This window comes from Podarcis raffonei, chromosome Z, assembly GCF_027172205.1.
Source record: "Podarcis raffonei isolate rPodRaf1 chromosome Z, rPodRaf1.pri, whole genome shotgun sequence".
NCBI lineage: Eukaryota > Metazoa > Chordata > Lepidosauria > Squamata > Lacertidae > Podarcis > Podarcis raffonei.
In genome coordinates, this window is record NC_070621.1 from 51,011,893 (window position 1) to 51,033,186 (window position 21,294).

The 21,294-nt window shown below is 46.1% G+C and overlaps 2 protein-coding genes across 4 annotated transcripts in view; one reads left to right on the forward strand and one right to left on the reverse strand.

Annotated features, from left to right (window-relative positions):
* Window positions 1-21,294, forward strand: part of LOC128406711 (P2R1A-PPP2R2A-interacting phosphatase regulator 1-like) — a 328,756-nt gene that overhangs the window by 279,913 nt on the left and 27,549 nt on the right. The gene's annotated exons all lie outside the window — the stretch shown is intronic.
* Window positions 1-21,294, reverse strand: part of LOC128406697 (UDP-N-acetylglucosamine--peptide N-acetylglucosaminyltransferase 110 kDa subunit) — a 79,539-nt gene that overhangs the window by 52,074 nt on the left and 6,171 nt on the right. The window contains exons 2-4 of one of the 2 annotated variants that reach the window (XM_053374273.1): window positions 20,030-20,210; window positions 4,725-4,968; window positions 1,488-1,556 (exon numbers count right to left, since the gene is read on the reverse strand). In XM_053374273.1, coding sequence (XP_053230248.1) covers window positions 1,488-1,556; window positions 4,725-4,968; window positions 20,030-20,210 — 494 coding nt within the window. The remainder of the gene's footprint in view (window positions 1-1,487; window positions 1,557-4,724; window positions 4,969-20,029; window positions 20,211-21,294) is intronic. The other variant, XM_053374274.1, reaches the window with a different exon arrangement.

Consider the following 21,294-nt stretch of genomic DNA (forward strand, 5'->3'; position numbering starts at 1 on the left):
ATCAGTGGTGGAAAACCAAAAACGAGAGAGAAAATAAAACAAGATCATTAGTAAAAAGTTCCAACAAAGCAATCGAAAATCTCTGGGTACGTCTTAACACGGGGGGTGGAGGGGTGGGGGGCGGTTGGTCTGTATCGGGGGGGCATGCAGAAGGGAAAGGGGTTAATGGGGGGCAACAGCAAACTGGAAGAAAGGCTCCGAAACTCCCGCAACAATTGAATTTCAATTCAGGTGGTAAAGATTGTGCTGGTTTGGTCTTGCAAATGCACTGATGGCCAAAGAAATACATTGCCGTTTGTCCAGAATATATATAGATGTATCTCCCCCCCCCCCCCCGGTTTAACGAGTTCTCGCGAAAAACGGAATAACACTTTCAAGCTAGGCGTGTCTCTCCAGATCTCTGAAACAAAGAAGTCAGCAACCTAAGGCAGGCGCGGTATCTCAGCTGGTGACCAGTCACGCTAGAAGCCGCGGTGGTGTGCGATTCGAGTTAGCTGTCCGCCTGGCGCTTTGGAGAAGGCGTTTGGATGCCCCTATTCAGAGTCGGCACAATGGGGCTGCCTGGAGCGGCTGCCTGCCCAATCTGCGCTTGGAATTTGTCCATTCCCAGAACCTGAGAGCGGATTCTCCTGGAAATCGGCTTTTCTTCCCCCCTCCCCGCCCAGAATCGCAACCAGTCGGAAGCTACACTGTTGACGCACCCCACTCGAACGCACGCGCATGGGGCTGGAAGCGAAGGAGCTCCGGAGCTACTCCTCGTTCCTCCGCGCCCCGGCAGCTGCGTTAAGGTGGCTTGTAACAAGGCAATTTCGGGTCCCGTTGGAAAGCCCCCCTTGGCGGAGAGCCGTTTTGGGGTTCGACTTCTCGGCTGGAAACCGGATTGCTAGAAGCCACCTTCCTACTCTCGGCCGCACGTTTTTCTTTGATCAGCTCATCTCCCGAGCAAACCAGCCACGTCACTTGACCCTTTGGACAAAGACAGATTGTTCGAAGGAAGCAAACCAGGACCAGGACTATTTGCCAGCCTTTCTTCCACTGTGGAGACGGTGGGGGGGGGGGTTTTAAAGAATCGTCTTTCTTTCAATGCCATATTCAGAAGGAAACATTCGATAAGGTTCTTCTCCACTTACAAGCCGCAAAGGACTTTAGAAGAGCGCCTGCTTCTCACAGGAACCACGGACTAAGTCAGCAGGCAAGCCTCAGTTTGGAAGGAATGTTTCTTTCCAGATCAGAGAATGGTGACGCCCCTGAGTCACATCACAATAGTGGGTAGTCTCGTTCTGCGGCAAGACTCAACGTCTTAAAACCAAGTATTAACGGGGGCTTGCCAGATCTGGCCCCGCAACTACGCTGGGGGAATTCAAGGCCTTCGGCTTCTCAGCCATTTCTTGGGAGTCTCGCAGGTCAGCGGAGCATCGAAGACTTGGCGCAAGCGTTCACATTCTCAAAAGACTGATGTTTTAAAACTCATTCTACAGAACACCTACCTTGGCTTCTTCCAAGCGACCCAGGGCTTTGAGCAGATTCCCCAGGTCACTACGCACACAGTACAAGTCCTGGGAATTAAACGCATTGGGTCAGTCCCCAAAAGAGGAAATGGCAATGTCAAAAGATCATATACAGTGGGGCCTCGGTTCTTGAGCAGCTTAGTTTCCGAACAACTTGGAACCCGAAGGCTACAAGCCCGGAAGGGGGAGTTGCGGTTTTCGAACTTTGCCTCAGAAGCTGAACGGGTTCCTGAGCTTCCGTTTTTACTGTTGTGCAGAAAATTTAAGTCCCCCACAATTGTAATTAAGGTTTTTCTCATCCTGTTTTGCCTTTGCGCAGCAAATTTAAGTCCCCCACACAATTGTAATTAAGGTTTTTCTCATCCTGTTTTACCCTTGCGCAGCAAATTTAAGGCCCTCCCCCCCATTGGGTAATTAAGACTTTTTTCATCCTGTTGTACCCACGCAGCTAATCCAAGCCCCCCCCCCTGCATTGTAATTAAATCCTTCTGTTTCTGATGGCCATGTTCTGAGGCAATATTTGGTGCTTTTGTTTTTGCTATTTTTTGCGTTTTTGTTTGTGTGGCTTTTTCATTTTTGTGACTGTGGCTTGTTTTTTCATTTTACGATTGATTGATTGATTGATTGATTGATTGTGTGACTGCAGAAATGCATCAGAGCACCCCATCCAAACAATGACTATCATTAGTTCAGGTCAGAAAAAAATTATTTTAATTTTTATCATCTACAATACTGTCTTATTTCTTTTATACTACAGAACATTAATGATTGCTTTCATTTTATGGATCAATAGTCTCGTTAGATCAGGCATGGCCAAACTTGGCCCTCCATATGTTTTGGGACTACAATTCCCATCATCCCTGACCACTGGTCCTGTTAGCTAGGGATAATAATAATAATAATAATAATAATTTTTATTTATACCCTGCCCTCCCCAGCCAAGGCCGGGCTCAGGGCGGCTAACAAGCAATAATAAAAACAAGTTGAATGAATACAACTTAAAAACAAGATTAAAATACAACATTAAAATATTGAAACATTAAAATATTAAAATGCAGCCTCATCACAGGAGGAGAAAGGGAAAAGAAAAAAGAAAGAGGGGGAGGAAATCAAATTGGCTCCAAGCCAAAGGCCAGGCAGAACAACTCTGTCTTACACGCCCTGCGGAAAGAAATCAGATCCTACAGGGCCCTGAGAGTTGTAGTCCCAAAACATCTGGAGGGCCAAGTTGGGCCATCTCTCCATTAGATAGTAAAATGCATGTGAAATGGCTGTTTTAGGGGTTGTTTTTCAAAGTCTGGAACGGATTAATCCGTTTTGCATTCCTCTCTATGGGAAAGTGCACCTGGGTTTTGGAACGCTTTGGTTTCGGAACAGACTTCCGGAATGGATTCAGTTTGAGAACCAAGGTACCACTGTATATAGAAATTGTACAGTCTCTCATTATCTTCGTCCTTCGTATGCTTGGTTCCTTTAAACATCAGAACCTTGCGGAAACGGACAGGTCTTGAAAACACCACCAAGGATAACACAGCAGGTAGCACTCCTTTGTTGATTCAACGTGGGGACAAAGTCAGCCCCACTTAAGACCCCCAAAGCGCTGCCCCAGATTAATATATGTGGCTGTATGGACTCTTCCTGGACTGGTACCAACAACAGGGGGAAGACACAAGCAATGAAAGGAGAGTAGCATAGATGGCCAGTTTCAGGTGGATAGCCGTGTTGATCTGTCATGTTGTTGTTTAGTCGTGTCCGACTCTTCGTGACCCCATGGACCAGAGCACACCAGGCACTGTCATATTATGACTGTGATCTGTCATAGTCATAATAAATAACAGGATGAAAGATGAAAAATTCTTTTTGAATAATTCCAGTGCCACCTTAAAGATCAACTAAATATAAGCTTTCAAGGTATGAGCTTTGACCTGTACCCCCCCCAAAACAGGGCTTTCCTTCCCCAAAGGTCAACAACTTTGACCCAACCCCCCCCAAATGGGGGTAGATCACTGCCAGTTTTTAATTCTGTAAGTAGATCACAGCCTTTTGGGAGTTGGCCACCCCTGATATACAATTAGAAGATGGGGAACGATTATGGAAAGAGGGAATTAATTTGACGGCTTGCAGTTCGCTGAAAGAAAATGCTGTGGCATCTTTTAAGGCAGAATACTCTTCTTCGGGGCAAATAGGGGTTGCCTGAGTCGTGAATGAAAATGACCCCATATTAGGGAAATGTATTCTGGCAACCTCCCTCTTACACTCTTTTGAGACTTCAACTGACTGCTTTTGACACCCTTCTGATGCAAACTGGGCACGGGGCCCTCTGACAACCAGTAACTCATCTAATAGTTGAAATAAATAAATAAAATCTGAGTATCTGACGTATATTACACATGAAAGCTCATACCTTGTATTTAGTTGATCCTTAAGGTGCCACTGGAACTAAAAAAGATTTTTTGTCTTTCATCTTGTTATTTGTTATGATAGATGGGCAGTGTAAGCCATCACCTGGGCACTTGTTTAAGAGTGTTTAAAAACGCTCTTTCAAACAGTCAGAGCAAAAGCGATCCCGTATTTCTATGCATCAGCAAACCTGCTTCAAAAAAAGACTAGGAAACTACTGAGGGGAGTTCAAGCCTTTAGACATAGGTGAAATCATTACAGCGCAGTACCACTACAGCCTCGAGAATACCTAAGAGACTTAAAAGGTAAAGGTAAAGGGACCCCAGACCATTAAGTCCAGTCGCGAACGACTCTGGGGTTGCGGCGCTCATCTTGATTTACGGGCCGAGGGATCTGGTGTGCAGCTTCCGGGTCATGAGGCCAGCAAGACTAAGCCGCTTCTGGCGAAAGCAGAGCGGCGCACGGAAACTCCGTTTACCTTCCTGCCTGAGTGGTGCCTATTGATCTCCTTGCACTCTGACGTGCTTTCGAACAGCTAGGTAGGTCAGCAGGAGCTGGGACCGCGTGACGGGTGCTCACCCCGTTGCGGAGATTCAGACTGGTCGACCTTCTGACCGGCAAGCCCAAGAGGCTGTGATTTGCACCACAGCACCATCCGCGTCCCACTTCCTAAGAGTCTTGGCCGTTCTGAATAAGAAGAGCCAGCTGCAAAGCTTTCAAATCTGAAAATGGAATTGCTTTCGGAATCGCACTATTCAAACCACAACTTAAGATTTCGGAGGGGACTCAGCCTTCTCCCGGAGGAATTCAACTTACAGGGTTGTACTGCAGGGCAGAGACATAGGCCTGCACCGCTCCTTCCATGTCGCCTGCGGCAACTAAAGCAGCGGCGAGGTTGATGTATCCGTCAATGAAGTCCGGCTTGAGGCGCAGGGCATGCCGATAGTGCTCGATCGCCTCCTGCAGTTGGCCCCGTTCCTTGTACACGTTCCCCAGATTTGAGTAGGCTTCGGCCAGCAGCGGATTCTGCTTGATTGCCAAAGTGCTGAAGTGAGCAGACCTGGGGGGGGGGGGGGACGCAATATCATCTGGCATTTACTCTAATAGGTACTTTCGTTTATATATATATAAACGAATATAATTTCCTCTTTTATAACCAATTACAATCAACAATTATTCAATTTTACATTTTACATTCTGTCCCGCCCCGCAACTTCCCTCATCTTCCATTTCTGGTTTGTTACAAACAGTGTTGTTTTCTGCATGTTGATGTACCGTATTTTTCGCTCTATAGGACGCACTTTTTCCCCTCCAAAAATGAAGGGGAAATGTGTGTGCGTCCTATGGGGCGAATGCAGGCTTTCGCTGAAGCATAGAGAGCGAGAGGGGTCGGTGCGCACCGACCCCTCTCACTCTCCAGGCTTCGCGCAGCTCTTCACAAGCCGTGGGAGCCCGGCGCTGGGCTCCCACGGCTTGCAGAAAGCTGCCTGTTCTGGGGGCTGGAGTCGGGGGAAGCTCGGGCTTCCCCTGCCCCAGCCCAGCGCAAGGGGGGGGGAAATAAATATTTTTTACTTTATTCCCCCCCCCCCCCAAAAAAAAACTAGGTGCGTCCTATGGGCAGGTGCGTCCTATAGGGCGAAAAATACGGTGCTTTAAATATTGTTACCTTATCTTCCTCCATATGATAATGAAATAAAATTGTGAATGTTTATTCAAAACCTGCCAATGAATCCATTATGTTGTTTTTGTAAATAGGTTGTAAAAGATTCCCATTCATTTTTAAAATCTCTATTGTCTTTTTCATGCAACTTATCTGTTAACTTTGCTAATTCTGCATAGTTCATTAGTTTTTCTTGCCACTGCTCTTTCGTTGGTACTTCTTCAGTCTTCCAACCTTGAGCTAATAAAATTCTTGCCGCTGTTTTAGCATACATGAATATTTTCCATTTCTCTTTCAGTAGTTCATGAGCTGAGAAGCCTAACAAAAAGGCTTCTCGCTTTTTAACAAATGTCATTTTGAACACTTTTTTCAATTCATTATATATCATTTCCCAAAAGTTTTTAAGTATTTTACATTCCTGCCACATATGATAAAAAGTGCCTTATTGAATAGGTACTTTCAACCCTCTTTGGTACCATCACCATCACATTATTTGATGGTGTACAGAAATCTACAGAACTTCCACACAAAACCATGATTCCTGGCTTGAGGCAAACAAATTCTGCTTGAGCAGTGGGAGAAGTAAATTGCATTTTGTGCAACCTGACAAGATGCCCACTCTTTTCATCTGAACCCATTAGGAGTTCCAGCTGATGAATGTTCAGTTTAATATTTGCATTTCTCTGCTCTCTGCCACATCCACCTGCACTTGCAACCAACACTGTCAAAAACCTTCTGAATTAGGTGCCAAAATCCCAATGGAGCAGAAAAGATTACTGATGTACGCAACCACAGCTGCTCGGATCTTAATGGTCCAAAGACAGAAAGAAGACAAAGTCCCTAGCAGAGAAGAATGGCAGATTAAGTTGATGGAACCAGGCAGAGGGCCTTCTCAGTGGTGGCGCCTGCCCTGTGGAACGCCCTCCCATCACATGTCAAAGAAATAAACAACTATAGGACATTTAGCGGCAGCTAAAAAAGCCAATGCAATTCTGGGCTGCATCAATAGGAGTATAGCATCTAGATCAAGGGAAGTAATAGTGCCACTGTATTCTGCTCTGGTCAGACCTCACCTGGAGTACTGTGTCCAGTTCTGGGCACCACAGTTCAAGAAGGACACTGACAAACTGGAACGTGTCCAGAGGAGGGCAACCAAAATGGTCAAAGGCCTGGAAACGATGCCTTATGAGGAACGGCTAAGGGAGCTGGGCATGTTTAGCCTGGAGAAGAGGAGGCTAAGGGGTGATATGATAGCCATGTTCAAATATATAAAAGGATGTCACATAGAGGAGGGAGAAAGGTTGTTTTCTGCTGCTCCAGAGAAGCGGACACGGAGCAATGGATCCAAACTACAAGAAAGAAGATTCCACCTAAACATTAGGAAGAACTTCCTGACAGTAAGAGCTGTTTGACAGTGGAATTTGCTGCCAAGGAGTGTGGTGGAGTCTCCTCCTTTGGAGGTCTTTAAGCAGAGGCTTGACAACCATATGTGAGGAGTGCTCTGATGGTGTTTCCTGCTTGGCAGGGGGTTGGACTCGATGGCCCTTGTGGTCTCTTCCAACTCTATGATTCTATGATTCTAGAAGACATCTGAAGGCAACCCTGTTTGGGGAAGGTTTGAAGGACTGATGTTTTAATGTATTTTTAATCTTTTGTTGGAAGCTACCCAGAGGCTGGGGAAACCCAGTCAGATGGGCAGGGTAAAAATATAATAATAATAATAATAATAATAATAATAATAATAATAATAATGCCAAATTGGCAAAAATGACCGGAAGATCAAAAAATAGGAAGACCAAAATTTCAATAAGGAATGGAGGAAATGTATAATTTACTATATCTTAAAAACCATTGTAGACAGCTAAAATCATGGGTAGGCAAACTAGGGCCTGGGGGCCAGATCTGACCCAATCACCTTCTAAATCCAGCCCATGGACAGTCCAGGAATCAGTGTGTTTTTACTTGAGTAGAATGTGTCCTTTTATTTAAAATGCATCTCTGAGTTACTTGTGGGACATAGGAATCCGTTCTCCCCCCCCCCCCCAAAAAAAAAATACAGCCCGCCCCACAAGGTCTGAGGGACAGTGGACCGGCCCCCGGCTGAAAAAGTTGGCTGACCCCTGCCTAAAATCATTAGCAGGATGACTATGACACTTGTAGTTTAATGTTGACTTCTGGACATAATGGAGATGTAAAAGATGTGGATTATTATAAAATATGCCAGAGGAAATAGTTAACAAAAGGACCCACAAAGGGGAGAAGGCAAGCCCAGGAGATTCTTTGGAATCATGTTTTCATGTTGGTTGTTGGATAATCAATCGTATTTTTCCGTCTGTAAGACGCCCCCATGTACAGTGGTACCTCTGTTTATGAACTTAATTCGTTCCGGAGGTCTGTTCTTCAGCTGAAACCGTTCTTATCTTGAGGCACACTTTCACTAAAGAGGTCTCCCGCTGCGCACACTTCGCAACCAGGGGTAGCCACTTTCAGGTTAGCAAAGCTCATAACCTAAAACGTTCGTAACCGGAAGCATTTGTAACCAGAGGTACCACTGTATAAGACGCCTATTTTGGGGGACTCAGATTTAAGAATATGGGGGGAGATGCCCTAGAACAGGGATCCTCAACCTTCAGCCCTCCAGATGTTTTGGACTACAATTCCCATCACCCCTGACAACTGGTCCTGTTAGCTAGGGATCTAATTTACCAAAGGAAAGGGACCCAGCTATCAGCAGCGATCGACCAAACCCTCCCGGGGGTCTACCAGTAGATCATGCTCGACCTGTTGGACATCCCTGTTATAGATCATATCCCAACAGGCTTTTACTTTACTTTTTACTTTTACTATACAGCCTAGGACACTTGTACCTATGGGACCACCTCTCCTGGTATGCCCCACAGAGGATCTTACGGTCTACAAATAACAACACTCTGAAGATCCCGTGCCCCAGGGAGATTAGACTGGCCTTGACCAGAGCCAGAACCTTTTCGGTCGTGGCCCTGGCCTGGTGGAACACTCTCTCACAAGAGACCAGGGCCCTGCAGGACTTGACATCTTTTTGTAGGGCCTGCAAGACAGAGCTGTTCCACCACGGTTCAGCCTGACTCATTTTCTCTTTGTATAAGAACAAACACTAAGGAGGTTTCCCAGGCCACTCACAGGACCTTATAATATCAGTGGAAACAGTTGATCCAGGCAAGTATTAACCGCTTTCCATTTTAACCTGAGGATTGCCATTTATCCTGTCTAATCTTAATTTCAATTTATTTGAATTAATTTTAGGATGCATTTTAATCGTTTGATTGCTTGTTTTTATGTATATTGTATTCTTTATATGATTCAGGTAGTGTCAGGCCTGGTCGTTGTCCTCTTCAGATCACCACACAAACGCTTCTTGTTCTTTTATAACTTTTTATTGTGTATTAACAAAATAATCTTATAAACAGTTCTTAACTATTATTCCTCAGAGTCACTTCTTTCAGATACCTTCTGAGCTCTGCTTCTCCGTGACCAGCCACCCTCAAAATGGCGAAGGCGCCCTTCCCTTCGCTTTCCCGCTCTTTTTCCTACCCTCCTGGCTAGAGCTGGCTTGTATCTCCCCTCCTCCCAATCTGAGCTAGAACTGAACCCTTGCCTTTCCTGGGAACAGCCGGTCCCTCCCTGTTGTTCCTCTTGCTCCCTTCTATTAGATTCACTGCTCCCCCCCCCTTGGGGAATGCTTTCTCCCTCTGATAAACTGGAAACTTCTAACTCTTCCCTGACATCACCCCCTCCCCTAAGCCCCCCTTCCTCCTTCTCGCTCTCCTCTGTTTCTGAAGGACCGAACCCTATGAACTCTTCTTCCTCACTATCTGTCTCTTCAAAAATTTCTTGAAGATGCCAGTTATGGGGTTTTGGCTTGTGGGGATATTTTCTATGAAATTCTCTCTGCAATTCCGGAACATTAATTTTTTCTGTTGGTTCTCATGAGTTCTCAGACTCATCTAACCCTTTCCATGCAACCAAATACTGTAATTTCCTCCTACTTATTCTCAAGTCTAATATCTCTTCCATTTCAGCCTCCTCTTCCCCCATCATGGTGGGGAAAGGAGGTGGTTCCCTTGAAATTTGATACTTATGCGCTGGTACAAACACTGACAATAAAGATCTATGAAATACAGGGTGTATTCTCATATTTTCAGGGTTAATTTGAGCCTTTACTTGGAAAGGTCCCAATCTCCTTGGTTCTAGCTTTTTACTCCTCCCTCGTATTGGTAGTCCCTTGGTAGACAGCCATACCCAGCTCCCTACTTGGATTTCTTCCCCAACTCGCCGGTGCCTGTGTGCAGCTCTCTTGTAAGCCTCTTTAGCTTCTTCCAAATCCTCTTTCAATATCTCATGAATGCACCTCAACTCCTCTATCATTTGTTCTGCTGCTGGTACTGCTAACTGCTCCTCTTGACCTGGGAATGCCCTTGGGTGCAAGCCATAGTTTGCCACAAATGGGGCTCTGCCCGTAGACACATGCATTGCATTATTATACGCAAACTCTATTAGACTCAACTTCTCTAACCACCCGCTCTGCTGATAACCAGCATAACACCTCAGATATTGTTGTATTGTTGCATTTGTTCTTTCAGCTTCCCCATTGGTTTGCGGGTGTCTCGCCGACGTGAGGCTTAGCTCCACATCTAGTAACTGCATTAACCTCCTCCAAAATTGTGATGTAAATTGGGCCCCTCTATCTGAAATGATTTGTGATGGCATACCATGCAACCTAAAAATATTATCTAAAAACATCTTTGCGGTTTCCTGCGCGGTCGGAATTTTGGCACATGGTATGAAATGCGCCATCTTGGTTAGCATGTCAACCACCACAAAGATCACTGTATGCCTATGCGATGATGGTAGATCTGTTATAAAATCCATAGACACCACATCCCAAGGCCTTCCTGGCGTGGGCATAGGTTGTAACAACCCTGCAGGAGCTGCTCTGGGTGCCTTTGCTCATTGACATACTTCACAACCTCTTACATATTGCGTTACCTCCTCCCTCAACTTTGGCCACCAGAACTGCCGTGTGATCTGATACAGGGTCTTTTCTCTACCAAAATGTCCTGCAGTCGGGTTATCATGATGTTGCCTCAACACTTTACCTCTTAATTCACCTGCAGGTACATACAGCACCCCTCTCCTGTACAACAATCCACCTTTTTCCTTGAAACCTTCCTCTTCCCCTCTACCTTTTCTCAGTTCCTCCATTTTCTTTTGTGCAAACTCATCTGTTACTGTCAATCGCTGGAATTCCCTGCCATCCACTACTACGGCTGCAACCCCCACTGATCCGATCTCAGCATTTCTCGCAACTTGGGAGGTGCTTCTCCTTCCATATACTCAGGTTTGCGCGATAGCGCATCTGCACGAACGTTTTGATGCCCAGGTATGTACTCAATCCTAAAATTAAACCCAGCAAAAAACTCCGCCCACCTAATTTGCCTTTGGTTTAGCTGTCTAGCAGTTCTCCAATACTCTAAATTCTTATGATCTGTTTGTACCACCACCTGATGTGACGCCCCTTCCAAAAAATGTCTCCACACTTTAAAGGCAGCATGCACAGCTAAAAGTTCCTTATCAAATATGGTGTAGTTTTGTTCTGATTGATTTAATTTTCTAGAGTAGAATGCACAGGGTCTCCAGTCCCCTTCCTTGTCCTGTTGCAGAATGGCCCCAATAGCCCTATCAGAGGCATCAGTTTCTTTCTACCTTCATACGTTTACTTGGCTCTAGGTGCATAAGATATTTTTCTGAAGCAAACACTGCCTTTAATTTATCAAAGGCCTTCTGTGCTTCCTCAGACCATCTGAATGTCCCCTTGCCTCTTAGACAATCAGTCAGTGGTGTTGTGATTTTGGAGTAATTACCTATGAATTTACGATAGAAATTAGCAAATCCTAAAAACCTCTGTAGATCTTTCTTAGTTTTAGGTGCCTCCCATTCCACCACTGCCTGAACTTTACTGGGGTCCATGTGCACCCCTTTGTGGGAAATGCAATATCCCAGGAACTCCACATTTTGTGTGTGGAACTTAGACTTTTCTAACTTCACATATAACCTGTTGGTCCTCAATCTCTCTAACACCTGCGTGACATGTTTTACATGTTCTTCCATACTTTCACTATATATTAAGAGGTCATCTAAATAAGAGACACAGAACTGATCCAGTATACCTGCCAAGACGTTGATTGATGAAGGTTTGAAATACCCGAGCCATTTTGCAAGCCAAAAGGCATTACCAAGAATTCAAATGCACCATACTTAGTACAAAAACTGGTTTTCCACTCATCCCCTTCTCTGACCCTTATCAGATTATATGCTCCTCGTAGATCAAGCTTGGTAAAGACTTTGGCTGACCTTACTCTCTCTAAGAGGTCATCTATACGTGGCAGTGGGCAAACGCGAGGCTTCATTTGGCTATTAAGGATTCTGAAGTCACATACTAATCTCGGTGCCCCTTCCTCCCCTTTCTTTTTGACAAAAAAGACGGGAGCACCCCAGAGGCCGTGAACTCTCTAATAAAACCTCTCTGCAAATTCTTTTGCAAGAACTCCCTCAATGCTGCAGATTCTACTTCCGACATGGCATATATCTTGCTTGGTGGCAACTGTGCCCCAGGGACTAGATCTATCTTGCAATCATAGGGCCTATGTGGTGGAAGTTTATCCGCTTCTTTTTCACAAAAAGCATCCCAATAAGCAATATATCGTGACGGAATCTCACTTTCATTCCCCATCAACTTCCCTTCCACCTCTGTTCCCATTACTTCCACCGAGATTTTCCCCTTTTGCCCCAGACAATGTGTCATACAATAGATTGAACCAAAAACCAAAGACCTTTGATGCCAGGCAATCACTGGATTGTGACGATTGAGCCAACTCATGCCCAGGACTATCGGGTGCCCAGCTAGTTTGGTCACAGGAAATGCCCTGGTCTCTGAGTGATGACTCATATCCATTCTCATTGGTGGAGTCTCGTAAGTCACTTCTCCTGACAGTAGCGGTCTGCCGTCGATTGTTTTCACTCGCAGTGGGAAATTCAAAGGTAACAAAGCGATTTTGTGTTCCTGTACCAATTTCAGGTCTATGAAATCTGCTGACGCTCCTGAGTCTAACAGCGCCTCTACCTGAACCCTATGTCCATTGGGTAGTTGTAGTTGCACCTTCACCGTTAGTCCTGGGATAGGTGGTTCCGCGTGAGAGCCTTCTATTGTTCCTCCACCCGGCTGCAAGCTCCCATTTCCAGCCGGGGACATTCGTTTCCCTGATGCAGTTCCTTCGGGCAGTTGTCTTCTCCCATTTCTGCTCCAGATAGAGACTCCCATCCTTTACGATTGCGACATTGTCGTGCTAGATGGCCTGGTTTTCCACAGACAAAGCAACGCCTCGTGTCTCTTCCTCTCCCTGCATTTCCTCTTACCATTGAAGAGGTAGTAACTGGGAGGGGTCTGGCTGCCCCTAATTCCATGGGCTCTGGCCGCTCTCGTCCTGGCACGTAGCCCATTTTGCTTTCTGTACTTTCGATATTGTTTTCCCGCCATCGCGGTCTCCATTGTTCCTTCTTTTCACTAGCCCTCCGTTCTATGCGTAGGCTCAATTGCAGGCACGTTCGGACCAGAGAGTCCAAGGAACTAGGTTGTGGCATTTGGGCCAATTGGTCTAAAATCTCATTATTCAGTCCTTCCCTAAAAAGGGCTGCAACTGTTGGGGAATTCAGATCCCATTTTAATTTCTGCACCAGTAAACTAAAGTTGGACCAATAAACTCCCACAGTGTCTTTTCCTTGTCTCATTCTCAACAGCTGCCTAGCTGTGGTTGTTTCATGCGCAGGGTCTAAGAAAATCGTGTCTAGATACTGCAGAAACATTTGTAGATTTCCTAGGGCGGCATCCCTTCGAGATATTAGGGGTATAACACAGTCCTTAGCCCTCCCTTCCAAGAAACTAATCACATAAGCAACCTTCTCTTGCTCAGATTGAAATTCTTTATCCTTTATCTCAATTATGTAAGAAATTTGTCTTGAAAGCCATGTATTTCAGAGCTTTCTCCCTTGAAGCTACGTGGACGCACAGTAAATGTTTTACTCACTCTGTCTCCCCGCGTTGCTTGCAACATGGTTCTATGTTCTCCCAATGCTGCCGATAGTACGTCGACTTGACTTTTCAACTGTAAGTTCTGTTCCCATAAGTCCTGTAATGTTAGCTGGAGCGCTGGGGTTTCTCCTTGCCCAACTGGCGCCACAGCTCCCTCCATTTTGGCTTCTCCTTCTTTACATATAGTGAAGAGGCGCAGTGCAGAAGGTATTCTGTCAGGCCTGGTCGTTGTCCTCTTCAGATCACCACACAAACGCTTCTTGTTCTTTTATAACTTTTTATTGTGTATTAACAAAATAATCTTATAAACAGTTCTTAACTATTATTCCTCAGAGTCACTTCTTTCAGATACCTTCTGAGCTCTGCTTCTCCGTGACCAGCCACCCTCAAAATGGCGAAGGCGCCCTTCCCTTCGCTTTCCCGCTCTTTTTCCTACCCTCCTGGGTAGAGCTGGCCTGTATCTCCCCTCCTCCGAATCTGAGCTAGAACTTAACCCTTGCCTTTCCTGGGAACAGCCGGTCGCTCCCTGTTGTTCCTCTTGCTCCCTTCTATTAGATTCACTGCTCCCCTCCCCCCCTTGGGGAATGCTTTCTCCCTCTGATAAACTGGAAACTTCTAACTCTTCCCTGACAGGTAGGTAGCTGTGTTGGCCTGACACAGTCGAAATATATATAAAAATAAAAAAGAATTGTCCAGTAGCACCTTAGAGACCAACTAAGTTTGTTCTTGGTATGAGCTTTCGTGTACATGCACACTTCTTCAGATACACTGAAAGAGAAGTCAGGGTAGTAGGAGATGGGTGATTGGCTCAATGGGTATGGTAAACCTGTTGAGGACTGTTAAGGACTGCAAATACACTGGCACCTTGGGTTACAGACGCTTCAGGTTACAGACTTCGCTAACCCAGAAATAGTACTTCGGGTTAAGACCTTTACTTCAGGATGAGAGCAGAAATGCATGGCAGCGGCACAGCAGCAGTGGGAGGCCCATTAGCTAAAGTGGTACTGTTTTAAACAAAACCTGCCCTTATTCCCTTATGGGGTACAGAAGAGCCCTTATAGAATCCTTTGTAGGTTTTCCATCAGTAGGAGAAAATAACAGAGGCCAATGAGAGAATATTGAGAAGTAAAGCAGTTCGTAAGCCTGATCTTTATTAAAGCTGTTGCAACAGGGTACTCCCCTCACACACAGGAGAGGTGAGGAGGACCCAGAACAAAGGTGTGCCTCCCCTTATATAGACATTTTGAAATTCCCTGCCCTGGAGCTTAAGACCACCCCCAGAAACATCATATATACATCACAGAAGGAGTGTAGCCCAAGACCACCCCCCCAGATACATCATACCTACATCATAGAAAAGGCGGTCGACAACAGAAATCTGAGTGCTTTATCTTGTGTCTGCCAGGTTATCTGATAATGCCTTATCTGATTGCCTTTCCTGATAGTCTGGCCATTCCTTTGAGATGGTAATCACTTAACTCATGAGACAATGGGAAGGTTCCCTCACCCTCTCCCTCCTTGCAGAGAAACATTTGGTCAGTTTGGGAGTCAAAATGGTTTCAGGACTGTATTCCTGTGCTGCTCCAGACATGTGGTTTATATATTTATGTACATGCTTCTTTGGTACATTTATGAACATTTATTATATATCTAAGACCTTAAAATTATTATAACAATTCCCCCCTTTGAGGATGTAATTTTTTCTTAAAAAATTTTGCCCCACAAATAATAACATGGTATGTTGTAAGTGGATGCCTTTGTGTAAATATAGGATATCACATAAAAATAACGCATGTTGCATTTTGTTACTAAATTACTTGTGGCATTCTAACACTTTGGGAGAAACATTTACTCAATAGTGGTCTATGCTTTATACACTTAGCAGGAAGGTCCACTAATGACTGAAAAATGCAGTTAGTTTTGTTTCTGCCTTTTTTTGCATGTTCTCAGGCGTCAAAGTTAGCTTCACCATACCACAGCAACAACAATCCCTGATGAATCCCCTTAGGGCTTTCATTTTGGCCACGTAGCCTTGTCTTTGCCTTGGCCTTTCTATGGGATTTTATTATCAAAGGCTCATGTCTTCCACTCCTGGGAAATTGCTCACTTGCTCTTAAGGGACCAAAAAGCTAGTTGCAGCCTGGATAAAAAGGTAAAGGGACGCCTGACCATTAGGTCCAGTCGTGACCGACTCTGGGGTTGCGGCGCTCATCTCGCTTTATTGGCCGAGGGAGCTTCCGGGTCATGTGGCCAGCATAACTAAGCCGCTTCTGGCGAACCAGAGTAGCGCACGGAAATGCTGTTTACCTTCCCGCCGGAGCGGTACCTATTTAGCTACTTGCACTTTGAGGTGCTTTCAAACTGCTAGGTTGGCAGGAGCAGGGACCGAGCAACGGGAGCTCACCCCATCGCGGGGATTTGAACCCCCACCTTCTGATCGGCAAGTCCTAGGCTCTGTGGTTTAACCCACAGCGCCACCCATGTCCCCTTGCAGCCTGGATACACTTGCCTTATTCAAACTGAGTCCAATTAGAATTTATATAGCCCCATGGTTCTCAACTTTTCAAATCAATCTGTAAAACAAATAAACAAACAAAAAACACTATTCCGGAAAAAGGGTACTTGTCCAATGTAGTCAATTTAACTCTATAAGGGATCATTCCTGCTAAATCAAGGCATATATGCCTTCATGAATCTGGTGTTTCATGGATCCTGAAGCTTCTCCTTGGTAAAGCGAGTTTTAACCCATTTTAAAATGGGTAGGGAAGGTTGGCAAAGTGCCAGGTGGGACAAGGAAATGTGGTCATAATATTGGACTACGCAATAGCCTGATCTATTAGAAAGCATAAAATGCACGAGAATCCTCCATTGGGGTGTAAACAATAAGACACCATACACTGAACATAAAAGCAATTACACACAATTGGGTCCCCCTCTTTGTGGAAATGACATACTGTCAGACACATTTTAGCATTACTACATAATAACTCATAATACACACAACATACAAATAATCCCACACCAGTTGGATATCATGAGGCAATTATGTGATTTTGAGACAATTCTTGCTGTTTTACATCTCTTTGACAAAATTTTTGTTAATTTGGACACAGTAATTCAGGTTAAGAACAGTTTCAGCTTAAGGATAGACCTCCAGAACAAGTTAAGTTCTTAACCCAAGGTACCACTTTAGTCCTACAGGAGAAAGCAAGGAATAGTATGCAAATGGTTAGCACATGTAATGAGACAGGAATCCAATATCTCTATTAAGACCAGGTCTCTCCATAGTTTGCAGTTTAATGATAAGTCAACTGAATTGCTGAATTGCAACTTATTACTAAACTGAAAACTATGGAGAGACCTGGTCTGACTAGAAATATTGGATTCTTGTCTCATTGCATAAGCTAAAGCTATTTTTGGTCATCTGCAAACCATCCCTTGCATTTTCCTGCAGGACTAATTGCAGTCGTTCACAGTTGCCAACAGGTTGACCATACCCACGGAGTCCTACTACCCTTTGGAGAAAACCCCCGCCCCACCCTCCCTCTATATATCAGTCTGGGGACTTCTCCTCCCTCTATATATCAGGGTCCGGGGACTCCCCTCCCTCTATATATCAGGGTCTGGGGACTCCCCTCCCTCTATATATCAGGGTCCGGGGACTCCCCTCCCTCTATATATCAGGGTCTGGGTACTTCTCCTCCCACTATATATCAGGGTCTGGGGACTCCCCTCCCTCTATATATCAGGGTCCGGGGACTCCCCTCCCTCTATATATCAGGGTCTGGGGACTCCCCTCCCACTATATATCAGGGTCTGGGGACTCCCCTCCCACTATATATCAGGGTCTGGGGACTTCTCCTCCCTCTATATATCAGGGTCCGGGGACTCCCCTCCCTCTATATATCAGGGTCCGGGGACTCCCCTCCCTCTGTATATCAGGGTCCGGGGACTCCCCTCCCTCTATATATCAGGGTCTGGGTACTTCTCCTCCCACTATATATCAGGGTCTAGGGACTTCTCCTCCCTCTATATATCAGGGTCCGGGGACTCCCCTCCCTCTATATATCAGGGTCCGGGGACTCCCCTCCCTCTATATATCAGGGTCTGGGTACTTCTCCTCCCTCTATATATCAGGGTCCAGGGACTCCCCTCCCTCTATATATCAGGGTCTGGGGACTCCCCTCCCACTATATATCAGGGTCTGGGGACTCCCCTCCCTCTATATATCAGGGTCTGGGGACTCCCCTCCCTCTATATATCAGGGTCTGGGGACTCCCCTCCCACTATATATCAGGATCCGGGGACTTCTCCTCCCTCTATATATCAGGGTCCGGGGACTCCCCTCCCTCTATATATCAGGGTCTGGGGACTCCCCTCCCTCTATATATCAGGGTCCGGGGACTCCCCTCCCTCTATATATCAGGGTCTGGGGACTCCCCTCCCACTATATATCAGGGTCTGGGGACTCCCCTCCCACTATATATCAGGGTCTGGGGACTTCTCCTCCCTCTATATATCAGGGTCCGGGGACTCCCCTCCCTCTATATATCAGGGTCCGGGGACTCCCCTCCCTCTGTATATCAGGGTCCGGGGACTCCCCTCCCTCTATATATCAGGGTCTGGGTACTTCTCCTCCCACTATATATCAGGGTCTAGGGACTTCTCCTCCCTCTATATATCAGGGTCCGGGGACTCCCCTCCCTCTATATATCAGGGTCCGGGGACTCCCCTCCCTCTATATATCAGGGTCTGGGTACTTCTCCTCCCTCTATATATCAGGGTCCAGGGACTCCCCTCCCTCTATATATCAGGGTCTGGGGACTCCCCTCCCACTATATATCAGGGTCTGGGGACTCCCCTCCCTCTATATATCAGGGTCTGGGGACTCCCCTCCCTCTATATATCAGGGTCTGGGGACTCCCCTCCCTCTATATATCAGGGTCCGGGGACTCCCCTCCCTCTGTATATCAGGGTCCGGGGACTCCCCTCCCACTATATATCAGGATCCGGGGACTTCTCCTCCCTCTATATATCAGGGTCCGGGGACTCCCCTCCCTCTATATATCAGGGTCTGGGGACTCCCCTCCCTCTATATATCAGGGTCCGGGGACTCCCCTCCCTCTATATATCAGGGTCTGGGGACTCCCCTCCCACTATATATCAGGGTCTGGGGACTTCCGCTTCAGTGTATCTGAAGAAGTCTGCCTGCGCACAACAGCCAAGTGTTGTTATTATTATTGACTACAAGTATTAAGAAGATGTCAATCATGGAGGCACAGGTCTGTAATCCTTTTTTAGGAAAAGGTTCAGCTTTGCTGGCATCCTTTCAATATGGACAAGCAGAGGAAGGTTTTCTTTTGGGAACCATAAAATCACCCATCTCCTACTACCCTTCTGAGAAATACCCCACCCCACCCTCCTACTACATATCAGGTCAGGGGACTTCTGTTTCACTGTATCTAAAGAAGGGCGCCTGCACACGAAAGCTTCGACCAAGAACAAACTGAGTTAGTGTCTAAGGTGCTACTGGACAATTTTTATTTCCCCCCCGGCTATTTTTGGTCATCTGCATACTCTCCCTTGCTTTTTCCTATTGGACTAATTGCAGTCGTTCACAGTCGCCCACAGGTTGACCATACCCATTGAGTCCTACTACCCTTTGGGGAAAAAACCCCGCCCCACCCTCCCACTATCTATCAGGGTCTGGTTAATAATAATAAATAATAAACTTTTATTTGTATCCCGCCCTCCCCATCCGAACCTGGGCTCAGGGAGGCTAACACCAAATATGTAACACTGGTATAAAATCAAGCAGTAACGAAATTACCTCCTGCAAACAAGTCAGGATCAAATTCAAATCCAATTAGATGGCTTTCCGCAGGATTAGGGTTGGGAACAGTAAACGCTCATCAGGCCCAACTGTGTGCGCTGCTCTTATATGGGCCTGTGAGAACGCTGGGAGGCCTCTTTCATACTAGACTTCGGTTTCTGTGTATCTGAAGAAGGGCACATGCCGACGTAAAGCTTAGACCCAGAACAAACTGAGTTGGTCTCTAAGGTGCCACTGGACCATTTATTTTATTTTATTATTTCTATGATGTTAGCCCAGGGTTCCTCAACCTCGGCCCTCCTGCTGTTCTGAAACTACAATTCCCAGCATCCCTGACCACTGGTCCTGCTAACTAGGGAGTTGTAGGCCAAAAAACATCTGAGGGCTGAGGTTGAGGACGCCTGTTAGCCACTCTGAGCCCAGTTTCGGCAGGGGAGGGTGGGATACAAATGAAATGTATTATGGTTTTATTATTATTACTTTGAAAGGCCCCAACCTCCTACCTGTCCAGCCTGCGACATTGGAAGTGAATGGATGAGAGCAGCAACAGGACGCCGGTGTTGTCGGGCTCCTGTCTCCACAGTTGCATGCAGTGCCTCTCAGCCGCTTCAAAGTCTCCTGCCTGGTACTCCCGGTGAGCCAACTCTGCCAGCCCTTGGAAGGAAAGCAGACGTTTTGTTGGTTCTGAAGGATCACCAAGACATTTGGAGGGGGGAAACAAAAAGTTAGAAGAGGGGAGGCAAAAGAGGACAGATGGCAGTGTGCAAATAAAAAGGTGAAATGCTTGGCGTGATGCAAAACCCTAAGGGGGTCTGCCAGGCGAACACAAACAGATCAGCTAAATGTCAAAAGCAGGGGTCAGCAAACTATCATCCCTGACCCTTGGTCCTGTTAGCTAGGGTCAATTGGAGTTGTAGTCTCCAAACAGCTAGAGGGCCGAGTTGGGCCATGCCTGATCTAGAGCAGTGGCAGCCAAACTTGGCCCTCCAGCTGTTTGGAGACTACAGTGCCCATCATCCCTGACTGCTGGTCGTGCAAGCTAGGTATGATGGGAGTAGTAGGCCAAAAACATCTGGAGTGCAGAGTTTGAGGAAGCCCGCTTTAAGGTATAATCTGGTGGAAGGAAGGCGCGATCATGGTGGGCGCCTTCTGACCTTCTTTGACGTAGAAGCATTGGGAAGAGGGCAACAGGAATGAGCTGCATGTAGGCAGCTGGGGAAGCCATACAGGCTACACCAGCCGTCAGCAAACTTTTTCAGCAGGGGGCCGGCCCACTGTCCCTCAGACCTTGTGGGGGGCCGGACTATATTTTTTGGGGGGGAATGATGGGTGGGGTAGAAATAATAAATTATTATTATTATTATTATTATGAACTGGGCCTGAGTCTGGGCTGGGGAAACTGAGCCAGATGGGTGGGGTATAAATAATAATAAATTGTTGTTGTTGTTGCTGCTGCTGCTGCACATCTCATAGAAAAGTATGCTAAGAAACTGTGTGGTGGGCTTTACGCAGCCTTCATCGATTTGAAAGCTTCATTTGACTCAATTTTGTGAGTGAAACTCTGGGATAAGTCGAACTCCCCAAGTAAACACAAAAGACAACTGTGCTTGATTAAATGCTTATATCAGGGGTCAGCAAACTTTTTCTGCAGGGGGCTGGTCCGCTGTCCCTCAGACCATGTGGTGGGCAGGACTATATTTTGGAGGGGGGGAAATGAACAAATTCCTATGCCCCACAAATGCATTTTAAATAAAAGCACATGTTCTAC